The sequence below is a fragment of the Sphaeramia orbicularis genome, chromosome 4 (genome assembly GCF_902148855.1).
Source record: "Sphaeramia orbicularis chromosome 4, fSphaOr1.1, whole genome shotgun sequence".
Classification (NCBI taxonomy): Eukaryota; Metazoa; Chordata; class Actinopteri; order Kurtiformes; family Apogonidae; genus Sphaeramia; species Sphaeramia orbicularis.
This window is the reverse complement of record NC_043960.1, coordinates 50,922,275-50,942,365: the sequence shown is the minus strand read 5'-3', so window position 1 is coordinate 50,942,365 and position 20,091 is coordinate 50,922,275. Positions and strand designations below refer to the sequence as shown.

At 38.0% G+C, this 20,091-nt stretch overlaps 1 protein-coding gene across 1 annotated transcript in view; it reads left to right on the top strand.

Annotated features, from left to right (window-relative positions):
- obscna (obscurin, cytoskeletal calmodulin and titin-interacting RhoGEF a) overlaps positions 1-20,091 on the top strand; it is a 147,574-nt gene that overhangs the window by 43,853 nt on the left and 83,630 nt on the right. Inside the window, 11 exon segments of the mRNA XM_030131617.1 lie at positions 10-276; positions 494-763; positions 5,379-5,645; positions 5,802-6,070; positions 6,816-7,083; positions 8,842-9,108; positions 11,888-12,021; positions 12,023-12,155; positions 12,257-12,523; positions 16,118-16,384; positions 19,603-19,869. Coding sequence (XP_029987477.1) covers positions 10-276; positions 494-763; positions 5,379-5,645; positions 5,802-6,070; positions 6,816-7,083; positions 8,842-9,108; positions 11,888-12,021; positions 12,023-12,155; positions 12,257-12,523; positions 16,118-16,384; positions 19,603-19,869 — 2,676 coding nt within the window.

The window sequence follows — 20,091 nt, the reverse complement described above, 5'->3', positions numbered from 1 at the left end:
TGCTTCCAGCGATCCCTATTACATTCATACAACAGCTGAAGAACATTCAAGCAGAGGAGGGCACCAATGTCCTGTTGCGGTGTGAGCTGTCCAAACCTGGGATTCCAGTGGAATGGAGAAAGGCACATGAGCAGTTGAGGAACGCTGTGAAACACCAGATACGGAAAAGGGACACAACTCAGGAGCTCCTGATCTGGAAATCTGTCCCTGAGGACAGTGGTGTCTACAGCTGTGTGTGTGATGACCAGACCACATCAGCCAATGTCAAAATCATTGGTATGGAATAAGGATTATTTTTGTTCACAAACTGGTGTTTGAAGCTGTGATGACTCATGTTTCTGACCAAACAGGAAATTGATGCTTTGAAATGCTCATCAGTCAATACACTCCTATTGTTTCAAATGTGAATAGTGAATAGTGAATAGTGAATTGGAAGTATTTATTATGGACATACTGTATGTATAATCTCTGTCTGTGGTCTTTCCTGATTCAGCTCTACCCGTGACCTTCAAGCAGAAGCTGAGGAATGTGTCAATTGAGGAGGGAAACACTGCGACTCTACGCTGTGAACTGTCAAAACCTGGTCAGACTGTGGAGTGGAGGAGGAGAGGAGATGAGCTTATTCGAAATGGAGACAAATATCATATACGGCAGAGAGACATGCTGATTGAACTGAGAATATTTGACGTGATGCCAGAGGACAGTGACATCTACACATGTATCTGTGGAAACATAGAGTCCACAGCAACTCTGACTGTCAATGGTAGGAGGTTTTATTATCTGTAGCACTTTAACTCAGTGTATTGTTTTTCTCCACATAATTTCCAGACATTTAATTTATTTCCATTGATGCCAACTTGGTACTTTTTTTGCTAGATTTAGCAATTTTTTAGACTCTTGCAACTTTCTTTTTTCTTTCAAAAAGCACCAAGAAACATATTTAGCTAAGTTTAAAATTTGTTTGTAATTTTTAGCAATTTTTGTCAAGTGACTCAAACACTAAAACACATTTTCCTCTAGATGAGACCAAATTATTTTCTCTGTCCATCTGTCTGCCTAGCTCTAGGGTTAGGGTTATTTAGGGTGTTTTTTATACTCACTTTGTGTCTCTAACACAATGTTATTCCTCTCTCCCATATTGTTCATTGTTCAATGACATGCACATTTACAATTATACAAATTAGGCACTGGTGTCATTTGGCAACCCCTAGTGACTTTTAGGACAAACAATAGATGCTTTCCTTACTGAGGAGTTGGAAACACTGTTTATTTCTTCACATTCTCCCAAGTACAATCCTTTAAAGTAAGGCCAATGTGCCAGTGTCAAACGTACCTTGAATGGCCATTGAGGCTAACTCCAAATGGAGGTCACCCTCCTTAGACCCCAGTGTTAAAGTCATCAAGTTTACACCAGAAATAAACATTTATAAGACCTAAATAAATAGTGAACTTATGCTTTTGTGACAAATGTATGTGAGCTGCATTTATATATCACTTATCCTCTAAACTTATAATAAAGCTTAAGGCTGTGCACAGTTAAAAATATGGACACTTGGAGTGACAGGTGACTGCTGTCCATGTCTGCTGAGTGGGATTTTACAAATTGGATTGAATTAGCTTGGCTGCTGAGTCAGACATGTGGAACTCCTATTTACTGAATAAATAAAACAATTTCTTCCTATCAATACAGGATGGTTAATTGTAGCAAAGAGTATAGACAAAACTGAAAGACGGTAGATTTTTGAGAATGCCTTTGAGTCAAAAGTGGTTAAAAAGGAGCCGTGTTGTGCATGATGTGTTGCAGTCAAATACAATTTTCAACTTCCACTTTTAGTCATTTTAAGGTTTTTGACAATACCCAGCCTCTTTGCATAACAGAGCTACTTTTGCTAATGCTAACATTATATGTCGCTGGATAGGATAATATGGTGACAGTCATCTTGAGGTTTTAAAACAGCAGCAATATTTATATTCCCAGAGCAGCTTCAATTGCAGCTCACTGTTCCTATTGTGTGCTAAGGTGCTAATGTTAATTGCTAATGCTAATACAAGATAACTGTGTCTATCAAGATGAGTAAAAAGTAGAGACTGAAATTATCTACAGGGATAATAAAGTGAGTTAACCTTTAATCTTTATTAAAATGTACAATTACAGCTTTTTTGTGACTTTATTATTATCTCCACCAAGGAGCTTATGTTTTTGCCAGCGATAGTTTGTCTGTCTGTCGGTCCATGTGCAAAATGATTCAAAAAGTTATTGATGGATTTGGCTGAAAATTTCAGGAAATGTTGATACTGGCACAAGGAACAAATGATTCAATTTTGGTGGTGGTGGTGGTGGTGGTGGTGGTGGGGGGGGGGGGGGGGGGGCACTGATCTGTGCGGTCTGCGCTCTTCGGGTGCTATTCTAGTCTTGGAATGCGGTAGTGATGCATGGATCAGCAGACCCTGGTTGGGTTGGTGCGGGTCCAGAAAATGTTATTTTATTTGTGGGGCGGGTTAAAAAAAAAAAACAAAACACCTGCGCATCACTAGTGCATGGCCAAGACTGAAGGAAGAAGATGACTCAGAGTAGGATTACTAAACTGACTGTGATCTAGAAAAACTACGGTTTCAGTAATGTTCTGTGAACCATGCAAGCACCACCAATATTGAATAATAATATGGATCACCAGTGTGTTTCGATTATTCTGTTCATTTATTTCATGAAGACAATGTGCTCTTTTCTCTGACATGCTGTGTGTCTTTTCTGCCGCTGTCTGGGCCTTTTCCCACTTTATGTTGTGCAGTTAAGTTTAAAAGAAAATTCAAGGTGTTAACCTATGTTTTGTTTTGGTTAAATGGGTGAGAAGGACTGTTGATGCTTGTGTCTTTCCAGTATTTTATTCTGTTCTTTACTGTACATTGTTAATGTTCCAGTGAACGTTAGTACAAGTTACTCATTGTTGAACAGCTGTGTGTGTCTGGGGTCAGTAATGCCGTAATATATATATGTGTATATATATATATATATATATATATATATATATATATATATACATATATACATATATACATATATATATATATATATATATATATATATATATATATATATATATATATATATATATATATATATATATCTGTACACAGGGGTTGGACAAAATAATGGAAACACCTTCTATGATGCCACAATGTTAGGTGTTTCCATTATTTTGTCCAACCCCTGTATATACACACACAGGGTGGGGAAGCAAAATTTACAATATTTTGAGGCAGGGATTGAAAGACAGTGTATGACCAATTAGTTTATTGAAAGTCATGAGAATTTATTTGCCACAAGAAAATTTACATAATAGAAAATGTTTTTATTCTATGTGTCCTCCTTCTTTCTCAATAACTGCCTTCACACGCTTCCTGAAACTTGTGCAAGTGTTCCTCAAAATATTCGGGTGACAACTTCTCCCATTCTTCGTTAATAGTATCTTCCAGACTTTCTTGTAATAGTTTTGCTCATAGTCATTCTCTTCTTTACATTATAAACAGTCTTTATGGACACTCCAACTATTTTTGAAATCTCCTTTGGTGTGACGAGTGCATTCAGCAAATCACACACTCTTTGACATTTGCTTCTTGATTACTCATATGGGCAAAAGTTTCTGAAAAGGTATGGATAATAGTGTTAGGTATGATTATGACATCAATATATGTTTGGTTTCAAAACAATTGATGTAGTGCCTGCTGAGAAAAAACAACTAAATGTTCATTGTAAATTTTGCTTCCCCACCCTATACATATATATATATATATATATATATATATATATATATATATATATATATATATATATATATATACACACACTATATTGCCAAAAGTATTTGCTCACCTGCCTTGACTTGTATATGAATTTAAGTGACATCCCATTCCTAGTCTATGGGGTTCAATCGTCGGTCCACCCTTTGCAGCTATAACAGCTTCAACTCTTCTGGGAAGGCTTTCCACAAGGTTTAGGAGTGTGTTCATGGGAATTTTTGACCATTCTTCCAGAAGCGCATTTGTGAGGTCACACACTGATGTTTGACGAGAAGGCCTGGCTCTCAGTCTCCGCTCTAATTCATCCCAAAGGTGTTCTATGGGGTTGAGGTCAGGACTCTGTGCAGGCCAGTCAAGTTCATCCAAACCAGACTCTGTCATCCATTCTTTATGGACCTGCTTTGTGCACTGGTGCACAGTCATGTTGGAAGAGGAAGGGGCCAGCTCCAAACTGTTCCCACAAAGTTGGGAGCATGGAATTGTCCAAAATGTCTTGGTATGCTGAAGTATTCACAGTTTCTTTCACTGGAACTAAGGGGTCAAGCCCAGCTCCTGAAAAACAACCCCACACCATAATCCCCCCTCCACCAAACTTTACACTTGGCACAATGCGGTCCAACAAGTATCGTTCTCCTGGCGAATGCCAAACCCAGACCCGTCCATCAGATTGCCAGATGGAGAAGCGCGATCGGTCACCTCCAGAGAACCGCCTCCACTGCTCTAGAGTCCAAGTGGCGGCGTGCTTTACACCACTGCATCCGGCACTTTGCATTGCACTTGGTGATGTATGGCTTGGATGCAGCTGCTCGGCCATAAAAATCCATTCCATGAAGCTCTCTGCACACAGTTCTTGAGCTAATCTGAAGGCCACATGAAGTTTGGAGGTCTGTAGCGACTGACTCTGCAGAAAGTTGGTGACCTCTTCGCACTATGCGCCTCAACATCCGCTGACCCCGCTCTGTCAGTTTACGTGGCCTACCACTTCGTGGCTGAGTTACTGTCATTCCCAAACACTTCCACTTTCTTATAATACATCTGACAGTTGACTGTGGAATATTAGGAGCGAGGAAATTTCACGACTGGATTTGTTGCACAGGTGGTATCCTATCACAGTTCCACGCTGGAATTCACTGAGCTCCTGAGAGCGACCCATTCTGTCACAAATGTTTGTAAAAGCAGTCTGTATGCCTAGGTGCTTGATTTTATACACCTGTGGCCATGGAAGTGATTGGAACACCTGATTCTGATTATTTGGATGGGTGAGCGAATACTTTTGACAATATAGTGTGTGTGTGTGTGTATGTATATATATATATATATATAATTTGACCACTTTAAGGTATATTTCAGCTACTCAGTTTAGCATAGTAGGAATATACCTGCAGAAAGCCTTTGTTACTCCCTTTGTCCGCTTAGGCAAATTGCAATGATTGCAACATACTATTATGGTGCAAAGCATGTAATACTACATGTAATCTAATAATTCTCATCAGGGTACTCAATGTCCATTGAAGACTTCATCTCAGAGTTTTCAGTTAAATCAGATATTATCTAAGACTAGCTGTGTTATTTCCTTTCAGCTCTTCCAATCACCTTTCGGCAGAAACTGAAAAACCTTCAAGTGGAGGAAGGTCAAAACATCACCCTTCATTGTGAGGTCTCTAAACCCAGTATTCCAGTTGAATGGAGGCTTGGAGGAGATCTGCTAGAGAATGGAGAGAGGTACCAGATTAGGCACAGGGATTCCGTCCAGGAGTTGACCATTTCAGACGTTGTCCCAGAGGACAGTGGAGTCTACACCTGTGTGTGCAGGGAAGCGAAGACAAAGGCTACAGTGAAAGTTATTGGTATGTTCCATATGTGGAAAATGTGAAATGGAGCTAATCTGTTACATATATTCTTAGTGTAATGGTCATTTGCACTTCCCCTTCTATGTTTGTGGAAAAGGGTGTCATGCTTTGTATGTACAGTGTTCTGTAGATTATGCATTTTTGTTTTCACAGCGGTTCCTGCCACGTTTAAAGTCGGCCTGAAGAGCCAACAGACTGAAGAAGGGAGCAGTGTGGTGTTACACTGTGAGCTCTCAAAGAAGGGAGTCCTGGTGCAGTGGCAGAGGGAGGGCACAGCACTGTCTGAGGAGGGGTCAAATGGAAAGTATCACATAAAACTGGAAGCAAAGACGGCTCAGATCACCATTCACAATGTCCAACCAGAAGATTCAGGGAAGTACAGCTGCATCACAGGAGATGAGAAAACGACGGCTGAACTTAAAGTAAAACGTAAGTTTGAAGAGTGTGATGACTGAGAAAACATTCAGGGTTACGTTTGTTTCTACAGTGACTAAAGGAGTAACTATCCTCACTGAGAGCTGGTGGAGTATTTTAAATTTAATATATACAGACATGTCTAGAGCTGAAATGTTTAATCGATTAATCAACTCGAATCAATTAAAACAATTATTCAGCTTCAGTTTTCCTGAATCAAAGCTTTTTTTTTTCTGAATTTCTTTGTGGCTGAATATTGGTTCCACTGTCGTGTTTCACATGGACACTTATTGTGACGCACATGATATCAGGATCAACATACAGTTGTATGTTAGTTGCATGTTCAGTTGGTGGTAAGTTAGTAAGTTGGATCCAAATGTGTTGAAGGCTGCAGTGCACATATTATTTGTAGATGTCATTGGACTTGTTTGTTGTTTACATCTATAGATATTTTATATATACGTTTATACTGTTGTATAGAAGCTCAATATTCTATGTGTTACCCTAATTACATGGTCAGATTTCAACCATTCATTCCCTTTAAGGCAGTCTTTTCCATGTCCTGTCACACAGTTACAGTACAGTGCTTAAGTGCATCATTGCCCATGGGCTATGAGAGATTTTATAGCAATGTGCACAATGATGCCCCCTATAGGTGTACATAAATTGAGTAGAGTACAACCTTATAACAATATTACGACCAGAAAACAATACAATGGATTAATTAAGGAGTTTCAATTATCCTCACCACAGGCTCTTCCTGTGACATTCAAACGAGAGATCCAGCGTGTGCTTGTAAAAGAAGGAGACAATGGGATGTTTTGTGGTGAGCTTTCCAAAGCTGGAGCTACAGTAGAATGGAGGAAAGGCAGAGTCATCCTGAAGCCTGGCAGCAAGTATGAGATGAAACAGGATGGGCGAGTCATTAAATTATTTATCAACCACGTGGAGGAGAGTGATGCTGGCAAGTATACCTGCAAGACTAAAGACAGCCAGGCCATGGCTGAGCTCATAGTACAAGGTAAGACATGTCTAAGATATTTGATGGTCTAGTACAATATACTTCTGATGATTAGAATTCAATTTATAATTTTTGTGAACTTTCTAAATGCTTTTAATAGCATCACCTGCGCGCAGACGTGAGAGAGGTCAGCTCCCAAAACCCTGAAAAATCCACTTTTATATATTGAACACTGTGTGAACTCCATTTGTAGTTTTTACTCAAACACAAGTAGAGACACTATAGTTTTCTTTCTGGTCATCTAGTTTGACACTTTGCTCATTGTAAAATGTCACCAGTACTTTGTGTGTACTAGTGTTGTAGTCAAGACCCAATAAACGGAGACCAAAGTGTAGAGAAACCAAGGGCCACGGGTTTAATGGGCAGCTTTTCATTATGTAAATGACTGAGTTAGATCCAAACACATTCAGAAAAAGAATAAATTGCATGTATATATATATATATATATATATATATATATATATATAGTCAAGCTTCTCATTTGTGTTTTACAAACCTTAAATCTTTAATCTAATTAGACCTGTTTTATCATCATTCTAATTGAATATTCATTCTAATTAGACTAGTCTGATCTGATTTAGGTGATGGGCTGTTATTCAATTATTAGTTTAATTTTAGTGTCCATACAAACACAATCCCTGAAAAACGAGGGCTGTTCAATAAGTTCATGGCCTCACCCAGAAATACTGGTTGTTATAATACAGGATGTTACATTCTTTCGTGATGGGATAGTGATGCTTGAACATCGATGGACCAAGTGCATTGCTGTAAATGGAGATTATGTTGAAAAATAAAATATAAATTATCAGTCTGTGTTGTTCTGTTCTGGGTGAGACCATGAACTTATTGAACGGCCCTCGTACACCTTTTAGGCCATTAGACTTCTAAAGGCACTAGATGCATGTTTTGTTTTGTTTTTAAGTATGTAATACACAGTGTGGGCTATAGACAGCATTCAGAGGACCAGGGTTAGACTGAATAGAAGGTTATACAGACATATGTGTTTGGCAGATATGTTTCAAACTCATCTAACTCTCCAATACAAGAGAGACAGTTGTGCAGGATTATAGTTGGATGTGATATTAGCTAATGTCAGTGTAGATTTATGGTCCTGCCTGCCCTGTCACCATTGTTTATGAGCAAAAAAGCCATTTCTGACACTTAACACTTGTAAGATTTTGGTACCATGGGAATAACTTTTAGTCAGGCAGTATAGTTACATTTCAGTCCCTGTAGTCTTGACCAGTTTTAAAACAAAATCCAGAATTCTCTTTGACTGAGTAGAAACACATCAAGTCCCTAATGAAACAAAGACCTTCAGGATGTGGCCTTCACATGTATCTAAAGATCAGGACCTTGAGTTCTACAACACTAGTGTGTACTGTACATTAGTATGCATCAGCAGTGTGAAATGAATGTAGAAAGAATCATGTCATGTGGGATGTTCAGACCACAGCTTGTACCTTAATACATCAACTAGAAGAACTAGAAGACCTCATCATTCATCACTTATAATAGATTTTTATATGCAATAGTCCATTCAGCTGTTGCATATCTACCATGTTGCATCTATGTGACATCCATAGAAGAAGTGTTGTGATCATTGATATTTTCAATGGTTGGATTATTGTTACCTCGTGTTCGAAGAAGACTTAACAAACTGGTTATTTATTCTAGTCTGATACTTAATTCCATCTTAATTCACTTTGTAGGTGTTTTTTAGGCTACTTTAACTTTGTCTGTTGTGGTTGTTGACAGATCTGCCTCCACGTTTCAAGCTGCCTCTGTTTAACCAGGAGGTGACAGAGGGACACAGTGTGGTTCTGCACTGTGAACTGACCAAACCTGGCTTCTCAGTAGAGTGGAGGAAAGAAGGGGAGCTGCTAAAGAATGGAGACAAGTATCAGATGAGGAAGAAGGAACTCCAGGCAGAGATGAAAATGACAGAGGTCAGTCTGGATGACACAGGAGATTATACCTGTATATGTGGGGAGGAAAGAACGACTGCCACCATCAGGGTGAACGGTAAGTACTGGTTTTATTATGCAGTAAAGCTCTTAACAGTACTCACACACATACAAAATGTACCATATCCTACCTTAAATTATAGTTGGTCAAGGTGAATTTGGGTAAACCATTTGTACCGCTGTGTACTTTATGCACCTCCTAAGCTCATAGCCATTACTGTATTGCACTACTGCTGCTACTGTTGACTTGTACACTTTTGTATTCTGCTATAGTTTATTTTCTTTTTCTTTTTTTTAACATTTATTTATTCATATTCTATTTTTACTTCTTTTTTTTTAATGCATGACCTTCAACAAGGTGAGAGAGAAACAGTATCTCAATCCTCTGTATGTTCTGTGCATCTAGTGAATTGACAATAAAGAATCTTTGATTATACAGTACCTATATAGTAACAGTTTACAGTATTATACAACTTAGTATTTTGGTACAGAAAATTAGTTACCAAGGACTGAATGAGGAATTAGCTGACAAAAGGTATTGGTAAAAAGTTCCAAAAGAAGTCCAAACGGAGGTCTATGAAGAGACTTTTTGAAGTATACATGATACATAAAAGACTTGTTCATGAAGATCTGTGAATGGACCTATTAACCACTTTGTTCATGTTTTGCTTTCTGGAATGAATACTGAAAGATCACAATTTAGTCGCTTCATCACTGGTTACTTTTTCTTTTTCCTAACCTGAACTCTGAGCACTTGTAGCTGTTGATTCTTATTGTACAAATTCATCAAATTCATTCGTTCAAGGCTTAATTTTGCATTCTGGAAGACAATGGCCTAAAGCCACCTTTCCAAAAATTAGGAGTGAGACCCAAATATTTCATGTAACAGTTTTACACATAACGTTAGTGAACCTTGACCTGACCAAATGAACCAACCCCAGATCATAACACTGCCTCCACAGGCTTGAACTGTAGGCACTAGGCATGATGGGTAATCACTTCATCCACCTCTATTCTTGAGTAAGTTCTATTCACTGAATCAGTTAGGGTTAACCCATAAAGAACCCAGAACTATTTTTGTGGTGACTCACAAATACATTTTTCTCTAGATTTAACCATTACCAAGTGATTTATCACCATATATTATGATATTATCCTTTGCATTTTTTCAGTCAAAATCACGGTATTTTCCTAAATTTGATTCATTGACCAATGCAGTTGTTCATTAAAACTCAGAGAAAGTTCTAGGGTTTTTATATCAAAACAGTGAAAATTGAAAATAAGATGTTTTCATGAAAATATATCATTAATTTTACATAAAAAAAAAACATTGACATTTGTCAAACTACAGAGGTTTTATTGTTGAACCAATGTTGCAGAAGATCACGGTGTTTCCATGGTCACTACAGAAACCATGGATGCATCTGAAAAACACATGATACTGTTGAAAAGCAGAGAAAATACATTTTACCTGAATTATTTTACTGTATTGATAGGATTAATTAACCATCTGTAGATACTTTTGGGTTTCTGAAGGTTAAAGAACTCGTAGCTAAAACATAATAATCACTGCTGAGTTCATAAATATCAATGGCCTTTGTTGGCTCTGATGTGTATTACTTTCACATATTCTTCAATGTTTCTCTTAAGCTGTTGCCTTACAGAATTGCTCATTTCAGTATTATTTCTAAATCCCAGTACCATTAATCATACTGTTCATTTCTCATAGTTTTGCACATTTTAATATATTATTTATCTGTGACAGTTTGCGCAATTACTCATACATTGCACATTTATGAAAATAATTATTTTTTCTCATAATAATAGTAGTTTATATTTTATACAAATTCTCTGTTGCATGCCATTTTTAAAGGTGGAGTGTGAGATGTTTTCTTGGAGCATTTTTTACTAAATTGCTTAAAATCCCCTTCACACCCCGATTACAACCAATTAATTAAATGCTCTAACAGAAAAATAAAAAAAATTTAGTCACCTGTGGAACGGACAGGATTAAAAAAAAAACACCATCCAATCATTTTGAGCATCCAGTTGAAATGTTTGAACGGTAATATGTCTATCAAACTCAACTGCCATTTATCCCTCCCCCCTCTCTGTGCATGAATCGTGCATTGTCAGAGGCTTGGAGCACTTATACAGGAAACAGGAAGTGCCAGAGTCAGAGCTTGGCTATATTAGCTATATTAGGATGTAAAGTTCATTGGCAAACTGTTTTGTCACTAACATAAATCACTAGGAAATGTAATATTAGCCAGATAGGTAGGAATTGGGGCTGTTCTGTAAGAGTGGGGGTGTTGGAGGAGACTGAATGAGGATCTGAGAGTTGGAGCCTCAGCTGGGTTCGGAGCTCTAGGCGGAGTTGGTGCCAGGGCCAGGGGCCGTGGCTGACGTCGGCACCTGAGCTGGAGCCACGCATGGGCAGGGGCCGGAGCCGGTGAATTGTTGCTGTGCAGCACTCGTGAACCCTCGTGAACAAGCATTGCGCGTGCCAGTACTCTGGAGGCGTGGCTTCAGAGGGATGTATGAAGAAAGGGGTTTGGACTTTTGATTTGAGTATTTTCGAAATGTAGCTTGCTCGAGCCGTTTCTAAGATCTCATACCCCACCTTTAAGTGCCACTTTGTTGTGTTTGTTTTAAGTTCCCAGTTAAATTTTTGTATTTCTATTTTTATACATCTTAAATTCTCTTGGCATTCAGTGTGGACAGCAAAGTAAGGTTTTCAATGTACAGGGAGACCTGTTGCTTTATTGTACACATGACAATAAAAGACTTTGAATTTTGAATTATAAATCAGACTCACCTCTTGTTGCTGTTCCTAGAACGTCCTGTTAAATTCATTCAAGAGCTGAAAAATATCCAGGTGCAGGAAGGGAATGGGGTGACTCTTTGCTGTGAGCTCTCCAAGCCTGACATGTCAGTACAGTGGAAGAAAGGTGACTGTGTTCTGAGCAGTGGGAGACAAGTACCAGATGAAGCAGAACGGCTGCGTCCTGGAGCTCCTCATGAAGAAAAGCCAGCCTGAGGACAGTGGCGTCTACAGCTGTGTTTGTGATGACATTAAAACAACTGCCACTGTTATCATCACAGGTATGAGGAGTTGTACAGTAGTAATTATTGAACAGAAACATTCATTTGATGTCTGATGTCATACATTACTTTCTAATTCCTCTTGGGGTTCTGCGTATCAGCGATCCCAGTCACTTTTAAGCAGAAGTTAAAGAATCAAGAGGCTGTGGAGGAGGGTAATGTGATGCTGCGCTGTGAGCTTTCCAAAGCGGGAGTCCCAGTGGAGTGGAGGAAGGACGCTCAACTCCTGCACCATGGAGACAAATATCAGCTGAAGCAAGAGGGCAGGGTGGCCGAGATGACGATTATGAACCTAGCTCTGACAGACGCTGGAGAGTACAGCTGTTATGTTGGCTCTGTGGTTACTACAGCTGACATCAAAGTAAGAGGTAAGTGTTCATAATGCTGAAGACAGTGGATGGGTTCAAATAAGGTAAAAACAAAACAAAACAAAAAAAACCCCAAACATATATATATATATGTATATGTATAGATGTATATATATATATATATATATATATATATATATATATATATATATATATATATATATATATATATATATATATATATATATATATATATATATATATATGTATATATATGTGTGTGTGTGTGTTTGGGGTTTGTGTATATATATATATATATATATATATATATATATATATATATATATATATATATATATATATATACACAGGGTGGGGAAGCAAAATTTACAATATTTTGAGGCAGGGATTGAAAGCCAGTGTATGACCAATTAGTTTATTGAAAGTCATGAGAATTTATTTGCCACAGGAAAATTTACATAATAGAAAATGTTTTTATTCTATGTGTCCTCCTTCTTTCTCAATAACTGCCTTCACACGCTTCCTGAAACTTGTGCAAGTGTTCCTCAAATATTCGGGTGACAACTTCTCCCATTCTTCTTTAATAGTATCTTCCAGACTTTCTCGTAATAGTTTTGCTCATAGTCGTTCTCTTCTTTACATTATAAACAGTCTTTATGGACACTCCAACTATTTTTGAAATCTCCTTCGGTGTGACGAGTGCATTCAGCAAATCACACACTCTTTGACGTTTGCTTCTTGATTACTCATATGGGCAAAAGTTTCTGAAAAGGTATGGATAATAGTGTTAGGTATGATTATGACATCAATATATGTTTGGTTTCAAAACAATTGACGTAGTGCCTGCTGAGAAAAAACAACTTCATTGTAAGTTCATTGTAAATTTTGCTTCCCCACCCTGTATATATGTGTATGTATATACATATATATATATATATACATATATATATATATATATATATATATATATATATATATATATATATATATATATATATATACAGACCTGATCAAAATCTTAAGACCAGTTGAAAAATAGCTAGAATTTACCTTTTGCACATTTGGATCTTAATGAGGTTTTAAGTAGAGCTACAATATACAAAACCAAGAAGGGGGAGTGAGACAAAAAGCACTTTGAAAAAGTAATTTATTGAAAACAACAAGTAAACTGAAATAGGCTGTTTATCAGCTGATCAAAAGTTTAAGACCATCACTCAAAAAATTACAAAAAACTCTCCAAACCAGAACAAAAAATTTTCTCAGTAGGACTCAGTAATGAGTAGCTCCACCGTTCTTGTTAATCACTTCAAAACTTCGTTTGGGCATGCTTGATGAAAGTGTTTCCAGGAGGGTGGTGGGAACATTGCTCCAAGTGGTGAAGATGGCTTCACGAAGGGCATCAACTGTCTGGAACTGATGGCCATTTTTATAAACTTCCCTTGCCATCCATCCATCTCCAAATGTTCTCTATGGGATTTAAATCAGGGGAACATGCGGGATGGTCCAAAAGAGTGATGTTATTCTCCCTGAAGAAGTCCTTCGTCAAGCGAGCATTGTGAACTGCAGCGTTGTCCTGTTGAAAAGCCCAGCTGTTACCACACAGACGAGGGCCCTCAGTCATGAGGGATACCCGCTGCAACATCTGCACGTAACCAGCCGCCATTTGACGACCCTGCACCACCTGAAGCTCCAGTGTTCCACTGAATGAAAAAGCACCCCAGATCATGATGGACCCCCCTCCACTGTGCCGGGTAGGAAACATTTCAGGTGGGATCTCCTTGTCATGCCAGTAACGTTGGAAGCCATGTGGACCGTCAAGGTTCAATTTTTTCTCATCAGAGAATAAAACTTTTTTCCACCTTTCAGTGTCCCATGTTTGATGCTCCCTGGCAAAGTCTAAACGGGCAGTTTTGTGGCGTTGTAGGAGACGAGGTCTTTGAATTCGTTTTTTGTTTTTGAAACCCTTTTCCGCAGATGCCGTCTGATGGTTATTGCGCTGCAGTTGGCACCAGTAAGGGCCTTAATTTGGGTCGAGGACCGCCCTGTGTCTTGATGGACAGTCAATCGGATCCTCCGGCTCAGCGCAGGTGTAATTTTTTTGGGTCTACCACTTGACTTCAGTTCCATAATGCTCAGGATCTGTCAAAAAATTTAGAATGACTGTCTTACTGCGTCCAACCTCAGCAGCAATGACACGCTGCGAGAGGCCTTGCTTATGCAGCTCGACGATCCGACCACGTTCAAGAAGAGAAGCTTCTTAACTTTAGCCATTGGGAGGGCATGACCATGTGAATGGCCGACAGAAATGAGAATTTTGAGCAGATTTTGGCTTTTATAGCCTGCGGTCTTAAACTTTTGATCAGCTGATAAACAGCCTATTTCAGTTTACTTGTTGTTTTCAATAAATGACTTTTTCAAAGTGCTTTTTGTCTCACTCCCCCTTCTTGCTTTTGTATATTGTAGCTCTACTTAAAACCTCATTAAGATCCAAATGTGCAAAAGGTAAATTCTAGCTATTTTTCAACTGGTCTCAAGATTTTGATCAGGTCTGTGTACATATATATATATATATATATATATATATATATATATATATATATATATATGTATGTATGTACGTACGTACGTACATACATACATACATACATACATACATACATACATACATACATACATACATACATACATACATACATACATACATACATACATACATACATACATACATACATACATACAGAGAGAGAGAGAGAGAGAGAATAGATAGGATACAATAGATTGTTTTATTGTCATTACAAAATGCGACTGTGTACCATGCAAGGAAATGTTGTTTTTATGCTCTGTAAAGTTTCCAGAATAAATACAGAAAACAATCATAAAAGCAGGTAAGAAAAACTCCTAAGTCCAATAGCAATAAAACGTGCAGAATGTACAGATGTTATGTTCAGTAGTGACTGCAGTTGTAATTGTTAAGTATTATAAATAAATATACAAAAGAATCTGCTATTTGTATTACTTGTTCTGTACATACATATGTATTATTTACATATTTACAATATAGTCGCACGTGACATGGGTATTAATGTGATATGGGGAGATTAACTTTGAACTGATGTGACAAACATGATTATGCTGACAAAGGAAATATGGATGTAGGGCTGGGTGGTATGGTTAAAAATATTATCATGATTAGAATGTTCAAATCAGTTTCAAGTTTAAAGGTGGATTTTTGGCTAAGAGCAAAGGTTGAGGACATTAGAGGTAACTGGATGTGAACAAGGTTAAATAAATAAACAGATACCTATATACATACATAAATTCATACGTACATCAGTTAGATAAGATGAAAATGTCAGATAAAAAAAAGATGTTAAAAGACAAAAGTCACCAAGACAAAATTTTAAAAATGACCCAATGAAAACATGAAACAAGGCTAGAATTACATTTAAGATGGAACAAGATGAAAATAATGTGAATGATGGAACACAGAAATAATATCTTGGTGATATTAAGTTCAACATTTTACAAGTTTTATATACATATACATATGTAATCTGTAAGTAGATGATTCATCCAAAGAATTTATTGAAATATCCAGTCGTTTCATGTTTTTCTTTTTTTTTTTCCCTGTAGCACTCCCTGTAACATTTAAGACGGAGCTGGGGAATGTGGAAGTGAAGGAAGGAGACAGCGGGGTGTTGTACTGTGAACTGTCCAAACCTGGAGCTCCAGTTGACTGGAGGAAAGGCCGGGTTGTCCTGAAGCCAGGATATAAATACGAGATGAAACAGGAGGGATGTCTCATCAAACTCATCATCAACAACACAGAAGAGACGGACACTGGGAAGTACACCTGCAAGACTAAAGACAGCCAGTCCACAGCTGAGCTCACAGTCAAAGGTAAAACCCATGGAGTTGGATCTAATGACAGTGGATGGACACACTGGGTTTATGTTAAGTTAATGATATATTTTGTTGCAAGAAGTCACTTTTTCCTCACTTTTTTCTGATTTGACATTGTAACCTTTGAATTTACCCTGAGCTTTTTTGAACATTTACATGATCACTGAATTAAATACAGGAAAATACATGATTTTAACAGAAAATGAAAAATGCAGAGGATACTATTGTAAAGAATGGTGGTAAATTACATGGGAAAGACAAAAAAAGTTATTTGGCAATTGTGACAGAAATAGTTGTTGGTCTTGAAGGGTTAGAAAAATATTTGAGATTTCCTTCTATTTTTAACCGTCTAAGACCTATTACAATTTTTGAAGTATCTGACCAACTATATTATTTAGTTCTTCTAAAATAATTCTGTAGCATCAGTCTGATTCAGGAAACCTTTTATTCTTTTATTTGGCTCTTTTTAAGTCACAATTTTACACTTGCTTTGTCCAAGGGGGAAAAAGAAACAATTATATATATATATATATATATATATATATATATATATATATATATATATATATATATATATATACACACACACACATACACACACACTACACAGGGTGGGGAATATCCATACCTTTTCAGAAACTTTTGCCCATATGAGTAATCAGGAAAGCAAACGTCAAAGAGTGTGTGATTTGCTGAATGCACTCGTCACACCGAAGGAGATTTCAAAAATAGTTGGAGTGTCCATAAAGACTGTTTATAATGTAAAGAAGAGAACGACTATGAGCAAAACTATTACGAGAAAGTCTGGAAGATACTATTAAAAAAGAATGGGAGAAGTTGTCACCCGAGTATTTGAGGAACACTTGCGCAAGTTTCAGGAAGCGTGTGAAGGCAGTTATTGAGAAAGGAGGACACATAGAATAAAAACATTTTCTATTATGTAAATTTTCTTGTGGCAAATAAATTCTCATGACTTTCAATAAACTAATTGGTCATACACTGTCTTTCAATTTCTGCCTCAAAATATTGTAAATTTTGCTTCCCCACCCTGTATATATATATATACTGAACAAAAATATTCACCAACATTTGTTTTTGCTCCCATTTTCCATGAGCTGAACTCAAAGAGCTAAAAGTTTTTCTATGTACACAAAAGGTCTATTCCTCTCAAAAATTGTTCAGAAATCGGTCTAAATCTGTGTTAGTGAGCACTTCTCCTTTGCTGAGATAATCCATCCACCTCACAGGTGTGGCATATCAAAATGCTGATTAGACAGCATGATTACTGCACAGGTGTGCCTTAGGCTGGCCACAATAAAAGGTCACTCTAAAATGCGCAGATTTATCACAGCACAATGCCACAGATGTTGTAAGTTTTGAGGGAGCGTGCAGTTGGCATGCTGACTGCAGGAATGTCCACCAGAGCTGTTGGTCATGAATTGAATGTTCATTTCTCTACCATAAGCCGTCTCCAAAGGCATTTCAGAGAATTTGGCAGTACATCCAACCAGCCTCACAACCACAGACCACATGTAACCACACGAGCTCAGGACGTCCACCTCCAAGATCGTCTGAGACCAGCCAACCGGACAGCTGCTGCAACAATTGGTTTGCATAACCAAAGAATTTCTGCACAAACTGTCAGAAACCATCTCAGGGAAGCTCATCTGCATGCTCGTCATCCTATTCAGGGTCACACCTGATTGTAGTTTGTTGTCATAACCAACTTGAGTGGGCAAATGCTCACATTTGATGGTGTCTGGCACTTTGCAGAGGCGTTCCCTTTATGGATGAATCCCGGTTTTCACAGTACAGGGCAGATGGCAGACAGTGTGTATGGCATTGTATGGGTGAGCGGTTTTCCGATATCAACATTGTGAATCGAGTGGCCCATGAGGGTGGGGTTATGGTATGGGCAGGCGTATGTTATGGACAACAAACACTGGTGCATTTTATTGATAGCGTTTTAAATGCACAGAGATACCATGACAAGATCCTGAGGCCCATTGTTGTGCCATTCATCCTCACCTCATGTTGCAGCATGATAATGCCCGGCCCCATGCTGCAAGGATCTGTACACAATTCCTGGAAGCTGAAAACATCCCAGTTCTTGTATGGCCAGCATACTCACCAGACATGTCACCCATTGAGTATTTTTGGAATGCTCTCAATCAGCGTATACCACAGAGCATTCCAGTTCCTGCCAATATCCAGCAACTTCGCACAGCCATTGGGGAGGATTGGAGAATACTGACTTTAATCTTTAGAACCCATTTAGTTCCATTTTTTGTGTCTTAAAACCGTGCACATATTTCCTGTATTTTCTCATTGTATCTGAAGAAAAGAGACTGAGAAATAAATATGCATGTTCATTTCAATGCTCCAAAAATAACAAATCTAAAGGCCACCTATATATCTCAATCTATCTGACTGACGGCTGCTTGTTTACTCATATTGATCACCTGCAAACAACAATGGTATGTCACTTACAGCCAATGGCTGCTCCCCTGGAGATTTTGACTGAATTTGCACCTCTCTTATAAGTGATACGAAAAGCACAATTAATATCATAAACTGTATGACAACTGTACTGTTGCTGCATACTGTGTAATGTTGTACATATTAAGAAGTTTGTTTTTTTTTTTTGCATATTTTATGGTAGTTTTTATTCTATCCTATTTACTTTTTATATATTTTATTTTAGATTTCATCTTTTTATCTTTCTCATGTTACAAAAACAGAGACCTAGACAACTGTATGTTTCGTTCTATCATACCATTGATTGAATGACAATGAAGCTGAGTGATAAACATGACTGGTACGCTTTAAAAATAACTGAATCAATTAAAATATGAACGAAATGAATCAACTAAAAGCTAAAATACAGTGAAATAAAAAATCTAAATTCTAATTCCAAGTTGCACGCAATAAGTAAAACTACATTTTCCATGATTGGCAGACAGAGCTAATACCAATTGTAAGTAACTGAGCCCTTTGGGTATATTGTGCTGTTGCCCATAGTGAATGTGAGGGTATCTAAAGGGATTAAAGACCCTTGGTGCCATTCTATGTAAAATTCTGTGTTTATTTTGACCTTACAGAGAGAGAGAAGGCCGCCCAAACTTGACCTACAGCTCAAACTGAGGAGTGAAATAATAAAAATGATGATTGTAACCAAACCAATCCACTGTACTTGTTGATTCTTGTCCTTGCAGCACCTCCTGTCACGTTCAAGACCAAGTTAAAGAACCAGCAGGTGGAGGAGGAGAACAACGTGATGCTGAGTTGTGAACTGTCAAAGGCCGGCCTCGCTGTGGAATGGAGGAAAGGAGAAGAACTGCTCAAGAGTAACTTTAAGTATCAGATTAAAAGTCGAGACAGTGTCAAGGAGCTGACCATCAAAAACTCCCAGCTGGAGGACAGCGGACTGTACAGCTGTGTATATGGAGACACCAAGACCACCGCCAACATCAGTATCACACGTAAGACAAAACCTGAAATAATGGGACACTTTTTTAGCTTACCGGTCGACAGGCCATAAGCTATTGTCGTCATGCGGCGTCCATCGGCGGCGGCGTCTGTTACAAAAATTTCAATCGTTTTCTTCTCCGAAACAACAGTTCCGATTGAGTTCAAACTTGGTATACAGCTCCTTTATGATGATGTCAACAAAAGTTAGTGAAATTATTTGGATCCGGATCTGA